General features: G+C 46.5%; 1 protein-coding gene across 1 annotated transcript in view; it reads right to left on the bottom strand.

The window, feature by feature from the left end:
* Positions 1-15,857, bottom strand: part of LOC140428218 (complement C3-like) — a 174,068-nt gene that overhangs the window by 95,899 nt on the left and 62,312 nt on the right. Inside the window, exon 5 of the mRNA XM_072514435.1 lies at positions 14,643-14,731. Coding sequence (XP_072370536.1) covers positions 14,643-14,731 — 89 coding nt within the window. The remainder of the gene's footprint in view (positions 1-14,642; positions 14,732-15,857) is intronic.

The following is a 15,857-nucleotide window of genomic DNA, read 5'->3' as shown; positions in this document are numbered from 1 at the left end:
AGAAGGGCAGCAGAAGCTTGCACAGCAGCTTAGAAAGAGGGAGGCAGCCAGGGAGATAGGGAAAGTAAAGGACGGAAATAGGAACCTGGTTGGAGATTCAGCAGGGGTGAATAAGGCGTTTAGGGATTTCTACAGTAGGCTGTACAGGTCGGAACCCCCGGCGGGGCCGGAGGGGATGAGACACTTCTTGGAGGGGCTGAATTTCCCAAAGGTGGACGGAGAGCTGGTAGAAGGGGTGGGGGCCCCGATCGGGTTGGAAGAGATAGTGGAGGGTCTGAAGGCCATGCAGTTGGGTAAAGCCCCAGGGCCAGACGAGACAAAACTCCCCAGTGGAGTTTTATAAAAAGTTCTCTGGGATATTGGGACCGTTGTTGATGAGGATGTTCAATGAGGCAAGGAAAAGAGGGGTGCTGCCCCCGACGATGTCACAGGCCACGATTTCGCTGATTCTGAAGCGGGACAAGAACCTGGAGCTGTGTGGGTCCTACAGGCCGATATCCCTGTTGAATGTGGATGCTAAATTGCTGGCCAAAACTTTGTCCTCCTGGATTGAGGATTGTGTTCCGGATGTTATTGGGAGAACCAGACGGGGTTTGTTAAGGGTAGGCAGTTGGTGGCCAATGTAAGAAGGTTCTTGAACGTGATTATGATGCCCCTGGAAGGTAGGGAGGTGGAGGTAGTGATCGCAATAGATGCAGAAAAGGCTTTTGATCGGGTAGAATGGGAATATTTGTGGGAGGTACTGGGACGGTTCGGATTTGGGTGGGCTTTATTGACTGGGTCAGGTTGCTGTATCAGGCTCCTGTGGCAAGCGTATAGATGAATTGGACAACATTGGACTATTTTAGACTGCACCGGGGGACGAAACAGGGATGCCCCCTCTCCCCACTGTTGTTCGCGCTGGCTATAGAGCCGTTGGCAATTGCTCTGAGAGCCTCAAGGGGCTGGTCCGGGGGTGAGGGGGGTTTGGGGTGGGGGGTGGGGGGGGGGGGGGGGGGGGAGATCACAGAGTCTTGCTCTATGCAGACAACCTGCTTCTGTGTGTATCGGACCCAATAGATGGGATGGAAGAAATCATGAGGATACTCGGGGAATTTGGCGGGTTTTCAGGGTATAAGCTATAATATGGGAAAAAGTGAAATGTTTGCGGTCCCGGCGAGGGGACAGGAGAGGCAATTGGGGGAGCTGCTGTTTAGATTAGTAGGGGGAAGCTTTAGGTACCTAGGCATTCAAGTGGCATGGGAATGGGACCGGCTGCATAAATTATATCTGGTCCGCCGACTAGTAGACCAAATGAAGGATGATTTTCGGAGATGGGACGCGCTTCCATTGTCACTGGCTGGGAGGGTGCAGATGGTGAAGATGACGGTCCTCCCGAGATTCCTGTTCGTGTTTCAGTGTCTCCCCATCTTTATTCCGCGTTCCTTTTTTAAACGGGTCAACAAAGTGATCACTGGATTCGTTTGGGCGGGCAAGACCCCACGAGTAAGGAAGGTAATGCTTGAGCGGAGTCGGGGAGAGGGCGGGCTGGTGCTGCCAAATTTTAGTAACTATTACTGGGCGGCGAATATAGCCATGATCAGGAAGTGGGTGGTGGGTGAGGGAGCATTTGGAGGCGGCTTCATGCAAGGGCACCAGTTTGGGGGAGTTGGTAACTGCGCCTCTGCCATTCCCGCCGGCACAGTACTCCACCAGCCCTGTGGTGGTGGCGACCCTGAGAGTCTGGGAGCAATGGAGGAGATATGTGGGAGCAGAGGGAGCATCAGTCTGGTCCCCAATCTTAGATAATCACCGGTTTGCCCCGGGAAGTATGGATGGGGGGTTCCGGATAAGGCGGAGAGCAGGGATTGAGAGGATGGGGGATTTGTTTATAGAGGGGAGCTTTCCGATTGTGAGGGCGCTGGAGGAGAAGTTTGGGTTGGCGAGGGGAAACAAATTCAGGTATCTGCAGGTGCGGGATTTCCGATGTAAACAGGTGTCATCCTTCCCGCTCCTAAGGGGGGTTCGGAACAGGGTAGTTTCCAGAGGGTTGGTAGGAGAATGGAGCGTCTCGGACATTTGCAAGGAACTTATGGGGTCAGAGGAGACGCAGACCGAGAAGCTGAAGCGGAAGTGGGAGGAGAGATAGAGGATGGTCAATGGGCAGATGCGTTGAGTAGAGTCAACGCGTCCGCAACATGTGCCAGGCTCAGCCTGATACAATTCAAGGTCGTTCATCGGGCTCACATGACAGTGGCCTGGATGAGCAAATTCTTTGGGGTGGAAGACAGGTGCGCAAGATGTGCGGGAGGACCAGCGAACCATGTCTACATGTTCTGGACATGTCCAAAGCTGAGGGGATTTTGGCAGGGGTTTGCAGATGTCATGTCCACGGTGTTAAAAACAAGGGTGGCACTGAGTCCAGAGGTGGCGATTTTCGGGGTGTCGGAAGAATCCAGGAGGAGAAAGAGGCAGACGTTCTAGCCGTTGCTTCCCTGGTAGCCCGGAGACGGATACTATTAGCTTGGAGGGACTCAAAGCCCCCGAAGTCAGAGACCTGGCTATCGGACATGGCTAGCTTTCTCTGTATGGAGAAAATCAAGTTCGCCTTGAGAGGGTCACGGTTAGGGTTCGCCCGGAGGTGGCAACCGTTCGTCGACTTCTTCGCGGAAAATTAATCGGCAGCAGAAGGGGGGTGAGTTAGTTTAGCTTAGAGTTGGGAGTTAATAAAGGTGGGACTTGTAAGGAAGGGAGACGGCTTTTGCACTATGTTTATGGTTTCATGTACATTGTTTATTTTGTTGTTGTTACAATACCAAAAATACCTCAATAAAATGTTTATTAAAAAAAAAGGAAGATGTGCTGGAAATTTTGAAAAGCATCAGGATAGATAAGTCCCCTGGGCCTGACGGGATATACCCAAGGTTACTACGGGAAGTGAGGGAGGAGGTTGGCGATGATCTTTGTGTCCTCGCTCTCCACTGGAGTAGTACCGGATGATTGGAGGGAGGCAAATGTTGTTCCGCTGTTTCCCCAGGAATAGGGAAATCCCTGGGAATTACAGACCCATCATCTTACATTTGTGGTGAGCAAAATATTGGAAAGGATTCTGAGAGATAGGATTTATGATTATTTCGAAAAACATAGTTTGATTAAAGATAGTCAGCATGGCTTTGTGAGGGGCAGATCATGCCTCACAAGCCTCATTGAATTCTTTGAGGATGTGACGAGACACATTGATGAAGGTCGGGCAGTGGGTGTGGCGTATATGGATTTCAGTGAGGCATTTAGAACATAGAACAGTACAGCACAGTACAGGCCCTCCCTTCAGCCCACGATGTTGTGCCGACCATTTATCCTAATCTAAGATCAACCTAACCTACACCCCTTCAATTCACTGCTGTCTATGTGTCTGTCTAAGAGTTGCTTAAATGTCCCTAATGACTCTGACTCCACCATCTCCGCTGGCAGTGCATTCAACACACCCACCACTCTCTGTGTAAAGAACCGACCTCTGACATCTCCCCTATACCTTCCTCCAATCACCATAAAATGATGTCCCCTCGTCACAGCCATTTCCGCCCTGGGGAAAAGTCTCTGGCTATCCACTCTATCCATGTGTCTCATCACCTTGTACACCTCTATCAAGTCACATAGAACATAGAACATAGAACAATACAGCGCAGTACAGGCCCTTCGGCCCACGATGTTGCACCGAAACAAAAGCCATCTAACCTACACTATGCCATTATCATCCATATATTTATAAACTTTTAAATGCCCTCAATGTTGGCGGGTTCACTGCTGTAGCAGGTAGGGCATTCCACGGCCTCACTACTCTTTGCGTAAAGAACCTACCTCTGACCTCTGTCCTATATCTATTACCCCTCAGTTTAAAGCTATGTCCCCTCGTGCCAGCCATTTCCATCCGCGGGAGAAGGCTCTCACTGTCCACCCTATCCAACCCCCTGATCATTTTGTATGCCTCTATTAAGTCTCCTCTTAACCTTCTTCTCTCCAACGAAAACAACCTCAAGTCCATCAGCCTTTCCTCATAAGATTTTCCTTCCATACCAGGCAACATCCTGGTAAATCTCCTCTGCACCCGCTCCAAAGCCTCCACGTCCTTCCTATAATGCGGTGACCAGAACTGTACGCAATACTCCAAATGCGGCCGTACCAGAGTTCTGTACAGCTGCAACATGACCTCCTGACTCCGGAACTCAATCCCTCTACCAATAAAGGCCAACACTCCATAGGCCTTCTTCACAACCCTATCAACCTGAGTGGCAACTTTCAGGGATCTATGTGCATGGACACCTAGATCCCTCTGCTCATCCACACTTTCAAGAACTTTACCATTAGCCAAATATTCTGCATTCCTGTTATTCCTTCCAAAGTGAATCACCTCACACTTCTCTACATTAAACTCCATTTGCCACCTCTCAGCCCAGCTCTGCAGCTTATCTATATCCCTCTGTAACCTGCTACATCCTTCCACACTATCGACCACACCACCGACTTTAGTATCGTCTGCAAATTTACTCACCCACCCTTCTGCGCCTTCCTCTAGGTCATTGATAAAAATGACAAACAGCAACGGCCCCAGAACAGATCCTTGTGGTACTCCACTTGTGACTGAACTCCATTCTGAACATTTCCCATCAACCACCACCCTCTGTCTTCTTTCAGCTAGCCAATTTCTGATCCACATCTCTAAATCACCCTCAACCCCCAGCCTCCGTATTTTCTGCAATAGCCTACCATGGGGAACCTTATCAAACGCTTTGCTGAAATCCATATACACCACATCAACTGCTCTACCCTCGTCCACCTGTTCAGTCACCTTCTCAAAGAACTCGATAAGGTTTGTGAGGCATGACCTACCCTTCACAAAGCCATGCTGACTATCCCTGATCATATTATTCCTATCTAGATGATTATAAATCTTGTCTCTTATAATCCCCTCCAAGACTTTACCCACTACAGACGTGAGGCTCACCGGTCTATAGTTGCCGGGGTTGTCTCTGCTCCCCTTTTTGAACAAAGGGACCACATTTTCTATCCTCCAATCCTCTGGCACTATTCCTGTAGCCAATGATGACATAAAAATCAAAGCCAAAGGTCCAGCAATCTCTTCCCTGGCCTCCCAGAGAATCCTAGGATAAATCCCATCAGGTCCCGGGGACTTATCTATATTCAGCCTGTCCAGAAATGCCAACACCTCTTCCCTACGTACCTCAATGCCATCTAATCTATTAGCCTGGGGCTCAGCATTCTCCTCCACAACATTATCTTTTTCCTGAGTGAATACTGACGAAAAATATTCATTTAGTATCTCGCCTATCTCTTCAGACTCCACACACAACTTCCCATCCCTGTCCTTGACTGGTCCTACTCTTTCCCTAGTCATTCGCTTATTCCTGACATACCTATAGAAAGCTTTTAGGTTTTCCTTGATCCTTCCTGCCAAATACTTCTCATGTCCCCTCCTTGCTCGTCTTAGCTCTCTCTTTAGATCCTTCCTCGCTACCTTTTAACTATCCATCGCCCCAACTGAAACTTCACACCTCATCGTCACATAGGCCTCCTTCTTCCTCTTAACAAGAGATTCCACTTCTTTGGTAAACCACGGTTCCCTCGCTCGGCGCCTTCCTCCCTGCCTGACCGGTACATACTTATCAAGAACACGCAGTAGCTGATCCTTGAACAAGCTCCACTTATCCAGTGTGTCCAACACTTGCAGCCTACTTCTCCACCTTATCCCCCCAAGTCACGTCTAATGGCATCATAATTGCCCTTCCCCCAGCTATAACTCTTGCCCTGCGGTGTATACTTATCCCTTTCCATCATTAACGTAAACGTCACCGAATTGTGGTCACTGTCCCCAAAGTGCTCTCCTACCTCCAAATCCAACACCTGGCCTGGTTCATTACCCAAAACCAAATCCAACGTGGCCTCGCCTCTTGTTGGCCTGTCAACAAACTGTGTCAGGAAACCCTCCTGCACACACTGTACAAAAAACGACCCATCTAATGTACTCAAACTATATCTTTTCCAGTCAATATTTGGAAAGTTAAAGTCTCCCATAATAACTACCCTGTTACTTTCGCTCTTATCCAGGATCATCCTCGCCATCCTTTCCTCTACATCCCTAGAACTATTTGGGGGCCTATAGAAGACTCCCAACAGTGTGACCTCTCCTTTCATGTTTCTAACCTCAGCCCATACTACCTCGGAAGATGAGTCCCCATCTCGCATCCTCTCAGCCACCGTAATACTGCTCTTGACTAGCAGCGCCACACCTCCCCCTCTTTTGCCTCCTTCTCTGAGCTTACTAAAACACCTAAACCCCGGAACCTGCAACATCCATTCCTGTCCCTGCTCTATCCATGTCTCCGAAATGGCCACAACATCGAAGTCCCAGATACCAACCCATGCTGCCAGTTCCCCTACCTTATTTCGTATACTCCGGGCATTGAAGTAGACACACTTCAAACCACCTACCTGAACACTGGCCCCCTCTTGCGACGTCAAATCTGAGCTCCTGACCTCTATACTCTCATTCTCCCTTACCCTAAAACTACAATCCAGGTTCCCATGCCCCTGCTGCATTAGTTTAAACCCCCCCAAAGAGCACTAACAAATCTCCCCCCCAGGATATTTGTGCCCCTCAGGTTCAGAGTAGACCATCCTGTCTGTAGAGGTCCCACCTTCCCCAGAAAGAGCCCCAGTTATCCAGAAGTTATCTCTTCCTTCTTCGCTCCAGTGAGAAAAGCCTCAGCTCCCTCAACCTTTCTTCATAAGACATATCCTCCAGTCCAGGCAGCATCCTGGTAAATCTCCTCTGTACCCTCTCCAAAGCATCCACATCCTTCCTATAACCCTAACCCTAACCTGCAACAACCATCAATACTATCTACAACTCACCCAACCTTTGTGTCATCGGCAAACTTACTGACCCACCTTTCCACTTCCTCATCCAAGTCATTTATAAAAACCACAAAGAGCAGAGGTCCCAGAACAGATCCTTGCGGGACACCACTGGTCACCGACCTCCAGGCGGAATACTTTCCATCTTTCCATCCACTACCACTTGCTGTCTTCTTTCGGCCAGACAATTCTGTATCCAGACAGCCAAATTTCCCTGTATCCCATGTCCCCTAACGTTCTGAATGAGCCTACCATGGGGAATCTTATCAAATGCCTTACTGAAATCCATATACACCACATCCACTGCCCGACCTTCTTAAATGTGCCTTGTCACATCCTCAAAGAATTCAATGAGGCTTGTGATGAGGTTCCCTATGGTAGGCTCATTCAGAAAGTTAGGGGGCATGGGATACAGGGAAATTTGGCTGTCTGGATACAGAATTGGCTGGCCAAAAGAAGACAGCGAGTGGTCGTGGATAGAAAGGATTCTGCCTGGAGGTCGATGACCAGTGGTGTCCCGCGGGGCTCTGTTCTGGGACCTCTGCTCTTTGTGGTTTTTATAAATGACTTGGCTGAGGAAGTGGAAGGGTGGGTTAGTAGGTGTGCCGATGACACGAAGGTTGGGGGAGTTGTAGATAGTGTTGAGGGTTGTTGCAGGTTACAGCAGGAAATTGACAAGATGCAGAGCTGGGCTGAGAAGTGGCAGATGGAGTTCAACCTTGATAAATGTGAAGTGATTCATTTTGGAAGGTTGAATTTGAATGCTGAATACAGGATTAAAGGGAGGATTCTTGGAAGTGTGGAGGAACAGAGGGAACTTGGGATCCACGTCCATAGATCCCTCAAAGTTGCCACCCAGGTTGATAGGGTTGTTAAGAAGGCGTATGGTGTATTGGCTTTCATGAACAGGGGGATTGAGTTTAAGAGCCGTGAGGTTTTGCTGTAGCTTTATAAAACTCTAGTTAGTCCACACTTGGAATATTGTGTCCAGTTCTGGTCGCCTCATTATAGGAAGGATGTGGATGCTTTGGAGAGGGCACAGAGGAGATTTACCAGGATGCTGCCTGGACTGGAGGGGATGACTTATGAAGAAAGGGTGAGGGAGTTAGGGCTTTTCTTACTGGAGCGAAGAAGGCAGAGAGGTGACTTGATAGAGGTGTACAAGGTGATGAGAGGCATGGATAGAGTGGATAGCCAGAGATTTTTCCCCAGGGTGGAAATGGCTGTGACGAGGGGACATAATTTTAAGGTGAGGGAGGAAGGTATAGGGTAATGTCAGAGGTAGGTCCTTTACACAGAGAGTGGTGGGTGTGTGGAATGCACTGCCAGCGGAGGTGGTGGAGTCAGAGTCATTAGGGACATTTAAGCGACTCTTAGACAGACACATGGACAGCAGTAAATTGAAGGGGTGTAGGTTAGGTTGATCTTAGATTAGGATAAATGGTCGGCACAACATCGTGGGCTGAAGGGCCTGTACTGTGCTGTACTGTTCTATGTTCTATGTTCTATGTCATGTGACTCGGTTCTTAAAGCGACATTGCACATAACCAAAATAAACCAATATGAAACATCCTTCCCACTTTACTTCTAAGCTCCAATGCAAAATAACTAGTACTTGAACAGTTATACACCAGTGCAGGCAGCAGGTTATTACATTGTAATAACAGTCAATAAGTTAGGCGATCAAGTGGGTGTCTGTTTCTTGCTGGTTGCCTCTGCACATCCGGAACTTTGTTCTTCCCGACCTTAGATGTACTTTCAGGTTCTCCAGTAGATGGCTTGGTATTACAGTCTCTTTTTACGAGGGAAGACTAGTAATAGCAGGTACTTCAGGTGCAATCTCTGCTGCTGCAGATGGACTGGCAGTCACATGGCCAGATGGGACAGATACCTCCTGAGGTAGTTCTGGCTCTGACACACTAACACATGTTGATAATAATTGATCCACATGACATCTCTGCATGAGTTTGACTGTCATTTGAACCATGTAGGAGATTGGACTAGTCTGAGCCAATTCCGTCGCAGAATCCATTTCTCACTCGTGATATAGGTTAACTGCACGCCAAAACATGTTCTCCTTGTTGAAACGAGCGTTTCCTTGAGTTACTTTCTCGTCTCAAGATCTGTGACTGTTGTTTTTTTTCTCTACAATGTCAAATGTCTTCTCTGGCAAGAAGAAATCATAGGTAGTCCTCAGCTTCCTTTTCATCAATGGTAAAACGCCTTCAAGAAGGCCACCATAATACCAGTACCAAAGAAGAACAAGGTAGCCTGCCTCAACGACTTTCGACCGGTGGCCCTAACGTCTGTTATCATGAAATGCTTCGAGCGGCTAGTCATAAGACGGATCACTGCCAGCCTCCCAGACGGTCTCGATCCATTGCAGTTTGCCCATAACCGCAACTGGTCCACAGCAGATGCTATCTCCCTGGCTCTACAGTCAACACTCGAACACCTCGACAACAAGGACACCTATGTAAGACTGCTGTTCATCGACTACAGCTCCGCCTTCAACACCATTATCCCAACAAGACTAATAACCAAACTCCGCAATCTTGGACTTGGCCCCTCCCTGTGCAGCTGGATCCTCCACTTCCTCACCAACAGGCCACAATCTGCCAGGATAGGCAACAACACCTCCTCCACAATAGTCCTCAACACAGGGGCCCCTCAAAGATGTGTGCTCAGTCCTCTACTGTACTCCCTATACACCCATGACTGTGTGGCAACATTTAACTCCAACTCAATCTATAAGTTTGCGGATGATACGACTGTGGTGGGCCGCATCTCAAACAACGACGAATCAGACTACAAGAGGGAGATAAATCACTTGGTTGCATGGTGTACCGAAAACAAACTCTCTCTAAATGTTGGAAAGACCAAGGAACTGATCATCGACTTCAGGAAGCATAGCAAGACACGCACTCCCGTCTGCATCAATGGCTCCGAAGCGGAGATGGTCGATAGCTTTAAGTTCCTGGGGGTCACCATCACCAACAGTCTGTCCTGATCCACTCACGTTGATGCAACAGTCAAGAAAGCCCAACAATGTCTCTATTTCCTGCGGAAGCTAAAGAAATTTGGCATGTCTGCATCGACTCTCACAAACTTCTACAGATGTGCAATAGAGAGCATCCTATCCGACTGCATCACAGCCTGGCAACTGCTCAGTCCAAGATCGCAAGAAACTGCAGAGTGTGGTGAACTCAGCCCAACGCATCACGCAAACTTGCCACCCCCACATTGATTCTGTATACACCTCTCGCTGCCTCAGGAAGGCAGGCAGCATTATCAGGAGACCCCTCCCACCCAGGCATTGCCTTCTTCCAGATCCTTCCATCAGGCAGAAGTCTGAAGACTCGCGCATCCAGACGTAGGAACAGCTTCTTCCCCACAGCTACAAGTCTCCTCAACGACTCCCCCTCAGACTGATCTGTTCCCTGTAAGAACACTATTCACGACGCCCTATGCTGCTCTTGCTCATGTATTTGCTTTGTTTGCTTTGTTTGGCCTCTTGTTCCGCACTGTAACCAATCACTGTTTTGTCGCTGTACCATTTGTCAATGTTCCCTGTTGATTATTCTTGTGTTTATGTACGTACTGTGTACATTCCTCGGCCAAAAAATACTTTTCACTGTACTTCGGTACATGTGACAATAAATCAAATCAAAATCAAATAAGAACTGTTGAACTTTGTCGCAGGCTTTGTTTTTTGTTATGTTGCTAAAAATCTGTTCATACAGTGATGAAGTGAACCTTGGTTTTAATGTATGCTTCAAGGACTGGAGAAAACTTTTGGCTTAACCAGTCATAGATGGGTGGTAAGGTGCTGACTTTATATGTTGAGCTTCACACTTCTTTAAATAATCTTCGAACTCTTGGCCTGTAAACTGTGGCCCATTGTCGCTCAAGGTCTGTTCTGGTTTCCCGAATCTCATCAAGTTTCTCAATGATTTGTTCCACCGTGGTTGACTTCATTAAAACTATCTCAGGCCACTTTGAGTTGTTGTTTACAATGGCCATGAACATGTACCTTCAAATTGCACCGGCAGAGTCAACCCGCAGATGTTGCCACCGCAATTTAGGCCACTCCCATGGATGCAATGGGAACAACGGTTGTACGTTCCTTACCCATGCACCTGACTGGCAGAGTCCTGCTTTTTCTTCTATCTGGACATCAATTCCTGGCCACCAAAAGTAGCTTTCTGCTAGTTTCTTTATTCAAACTATACCTGGGTATTCTTCATGTAACGATTCCAAAATCTTTTGTCTGTCCCCCAGGACAGACATCCGCCCGGTGCTGTTAATTCGTGACTCCTAGAAATGTATGGCTTTAATTCAGGATGTTTTCCTGCTACCATCACAGGGACGTTGTAATGGTAACTTTGGGTTGAAATGTATCAACACTTCTGACTTTTTTAGTGCATCTTTTGCTGATTGATCCACTTTTTCACATTCTGATGTCCACTGCCGTGTCTGCTTTGCACACAACAAGGAATATAACGGTTTCTATTGGGTTTCCAGGTTCTGGATGAATTTTCCAGAGTGGTTGATTAATCCTAGGAATGACCTAAGTTGAGTGACATTCATTGGTCCATCTTTTTAGGTGCTTTATGTAGATCCTTACTGTCAATTACATGTCCTAAATATTGTATGGGTGTCTGAAATAAATCACATTTATCTTTCCTGATACAAAGCCCATGCATCTGAAGGTGTTTCTGTGTGGCTTCTAAGTGTCGTAAGTGTTCTTGATCCTTTGTGCCGGTGATCAATATATCATCCAGATAACTGTAAGCCACTAAGAATCTGGTTCATTGAGTGTTGAAATAAAGCTGATGCTGACATTATTCCAAAAGGCAATCTCTTGTAACAGAATAGACCTTTGAGAGTAATGATGGTAGGCAGCTGTTGAGATTCAGATGCCACATTTATTTGCAGGTAAGCCAATCTTGCTGAATTTCTGACCTTGTGATAACCCTCATGAGGCCCACGGGGATACCCTAATTGATCTCCCCGTCGGACTTGTGGAATACAAGCTTCCCCTCAAGTGGGCGGAGGCCCGCCCAGCTGGGGCCCTTTATCAAACTGTATAAAAGCTGGCCCAGACATTCGGGTAGTCCCGACTGGAACTTATTGTGTGTGTATGCTGTCGTAGTCATCGTCTCCTTTGACTTTAAATAAACTACTGTTTACTTAACTACACGGGTCTCCTACTCGACCTCCTGCTCGGCCTGTGAACAAATCTTCAATCAATGGTAGTGGGTATTGATCTGCGCATAGAATCAGATTGATTGTTGTCTTAAAATCTCCGCAGACACGAATTGTACCGTCCTACTTCATGCCAGGCAAAATAGGGGTTACCCAGTTACTAGTAGTGACTAGGGTTCTGGGACAAGTTTCAACAAGTTTCAGTGGTTCAGATTCGAATTTTGGACATAGGGTACTGCTCATGCCTCGAGACATTTCGGCTGGCTATTTTCCTTAATCTTCAGGAACACTTGTGCACCTTTCATGGACCCCAGTGTGTCTTCAAAAACACTGCTATATTTTTCCATGATGGTCGGTAAGTCTGACTGAATCATCTAAGCTGTTTTCAGCGCTCCAATTCAGTTTAATACTTTCCAGCCAAGAGCGGCCAAAGGGAGCTGGAAAACCTCCTCGGACCACATGGAGTGGTGGTAGCTCTGCAATTTGTCTAGTTAGCTCAACGTTGATTGTGATATAACCTCTCAGAGGCACTATTTCCTCAGGCTAGATCCTCAAGGTCTCATCTGCTGGCTTCAGAGGCAGGTGATTAAGTCTCCGTTTGTCTCAGGAATTAGGAAGATGGCAGCTCCCGTATTGACCTCCATTTTGATAGGTTGTCTATTCAGTTTCGGATCTACCCAAAATCGATGTGAACCACCCTGGACTGAGAGTACGTTCAGTTTCAGTGCTTCATTAGAATGAAGAGCTACAGCTTCACTGTAGGTGTTATTTTTTTCTTCCACATTCTGAATTTTCTTAGTAGAATTAATTTTGTTTCTTCCTTTAAATGAGTTCTGTGTCTTCCTTTGAGTGTTCTTCTCTGGAGAAGTTATTTTAATCCAGCAGCTCTTGCTGTGTGGCCAGTTTGGCCACAATTTTTACATTGGCTGTTCTTACTCCAGCATTCAGCCTATGAATGGCCCATTTTTGCACAGCGATGACATGTCTGTTGCTGGGTAGACTTCTTCTGGATAGCAGCTAGTTTATGGATCATTGTGCTTGCTCTGAGCTGAGAAGTCTCCTTAGCTGCCAACTCCATTGAAACACCAAACCCAATGCAGTCTTCTGTCTTAGATTTTGTTCCATCAATAATCTTCTCTGCGTGGCCTAATTTTTCAAACCACACACCAAACAATCTCTAATTGTGTCATCTAATGAGTTGCCAAATTCACAAAACTTTGCAAGACCCTTGAGTGTTACAACAAATTGTGCAATATTTTCCTTCAATGAAATGGAACCATTTTCGCAATAATTAATGGCTTTAGTGTATAATGGTCTTCTAATATTTTAACAAATTCTTGATATGTCTTATCCCCGGGTCTCTCAGGCCGAACTAAGCTTCTTAATAAATTTTGTTTCCAATTGTACTTAGGAATTCAGGGATCTTAAAATCTTCCAAATTCTCATTGACTATTATATAATAATGGAATCTTTCTTCGTATGATTTCCAGTTCTTCGAATTTTTATCAAATGAGCCCATCGCACCAAAACTTTCCACCATTTTTCATGGTATCAGAATGGTCTCCCAACTTCCCTTAATTAATGGTCACGTTAAATAAAGTTGAATTGCCAATTGGTAACAGCTTTATCTTGCATCGCAAGCTGTGAGAATTGTTTTTCTCTGCCCCACTCTACCTCCGTCTTACTGTTTTGCATATACCGAGCTCCATAGCCTGAACTCCTTGGAGTGTGGGTTTAAAATCTGGGCCCTTCCTTTGATATTTTGCCCCCAAACCCTGTCCGGTTCCGATTCCAGGTGCAATTTCTGACCTTCAGTTAATCTGCTTGATCAATTGATCTGTTGAAGCTGCTCCACTCTTCGACATCAACTTTACCTCGTCAAAGTTCAACTTTTCTCTTTCTTCTGAAAATAATTTTTATTCTGATCTGTTCCTCATCGCCAGTTTTCTCTTTGTAAAATGGTGTATCTTTAGACTAACAGTATAAAAGAAATAGATTGCAAATCCACGTGGGTTCAAAGCAAAATTAACAGTAGTTTATTGAATAGGTCTTCACTGTACGTGGGTTAGTACTAGACTACGGCGAAAAGCCCGTGAAGTAGCAGATGATGTCATCCATGTCATGTGACTTGGTTCTTAAAGAGACATTGCACACAACTACAATAACCCACATATATAACACTTCCAATTTTGTGGCAGGAGAGGCAGCCCACCATTGGTCAGTGACAGGATCTTCTGGTCTGCCACTGTCAATGGGATTCCTGTTTTAAGCACCCCTGACACTGGGACCCGCGGCAGGCGCTTGCCACCAGTGGGACCAGAAGATCCTGGGGACGGGAATGGCTGGAAAACTCCGGCAAGTAACTCTGTTCCTATCTCCATAGAGGCTGCCAGACCTGCTGAGTATTTCCAGCATTTTCTGTTTTTATTTCAGTTTTCCTGCATCTGCTGCATTTTGCTTTTGTTTTCGATATATCGGCACTTGCACACAGAAGATTGTTTGAAACAAAATCAGAGACTCACAGTGAGGAAGGAATGTTTACTTTGCCCCTGCAGATTGCATCTGAACCTTGTTTATGACTCCTTGTTTCGGCAACAACATTGCCTGAATGCTAGAATGTAACAAGACAAATTCTTGGTTAATTATTATCAGTAACCTCAGTCTGATGAGAAATATTAACCAGTGTCAAGGGAGCCATTTTAACGTGGATCATCCGGGGCTGAAAGGAAGCAAGAAAGAAAAAAAAGACTTGCATTTAAATAGCACCATTCATGACTATTGGCTATCCCAAAGAGTTTTACTGCCAATGAAGTACTTCAGGAGTGTAGTCACTGTTGTAGGAAACACAGTGTCGTGTTGGGTGCTCTGCTACACAGATGAACCAACACGGTTGCAGATGGTACAACTCTGTTTTATTACTAACAATAACAACATCTGTAAACTTGTAACTGTGGTTCGTTCATTACCCTTTAACCTGTGGACCCAGCCCTAACACTATCTTGGAGAGGCACTCAGCACATGGTGAATGTCTGAGTGGCGCGCTGTGAGCTCTGTGCCCTGAGCTGTCTCCTGCTGGAATCAGTGGGAACTGTGGTGTTCCCCGTTTTATAGTGCATGTGCTCTTGCTTGTGATTCGCTGTGATGTTGCGTGTGTGTTGATTGGTCCGTTGATCTGTCCATCAGTGTGTATGGGTGTTTGCACCATGATGTTTATCTGAATATCATGACACACAGCACCCAATCTGTGTACCGCAAGCTCCCACAAACATCAATGTGATAACGACCAGATTATCTGTTCTAAGCGGTGTTGATTGAGGGATGAATATTGGATCACAGCACCGAGAACTCCCTAACTCTTCTTTGAAACAGCGCCATGGGACCTATTTCCTGAGAGGCCAGGCAGGGTTTCACTTTAACACTTTATTTGACAGCGCATGCCAGACATCATTACCATCTAACCAGTATGGGCCCTGATGCACGATCAATTACACAAAGACGAGAGTAGGATGTAATCGAGGCTTTATTACACTGAGATGTGTGGCATCCTACAGCAGCTGACGAAATGGCTGCTGTACTGGGAGCACACATATTTATACTCCACCTACTGGGCGGAACCGGCAGGTAGGGATCTACCCCCGTACCTGTAGTACAGGGGCCTTACCGTAATGCACCTATATCAACATCCTATATATACAATATATACATCAGTGGTGACTACCACAGGCCCTGCCTATATT

Source organism: Scyliorhinus torazame, chromosome 8 (assembly GCF_047496885.1).
Source record: "Scyliorhinus torazame isolate Kashiwa2021f chromosome 8, sScyTor2.1, whole genome shotgun sequence".
NCBI lineage: Eukaryota > Metazoa > Chordata > Chondrichthyes > Carcharhiniformes > Scyliorhinidae > Scyliorhinus > Scyliorhinus torazame.
This window is presented reverse-complemented; position numbering and strand designations above follow the sequence as displayed.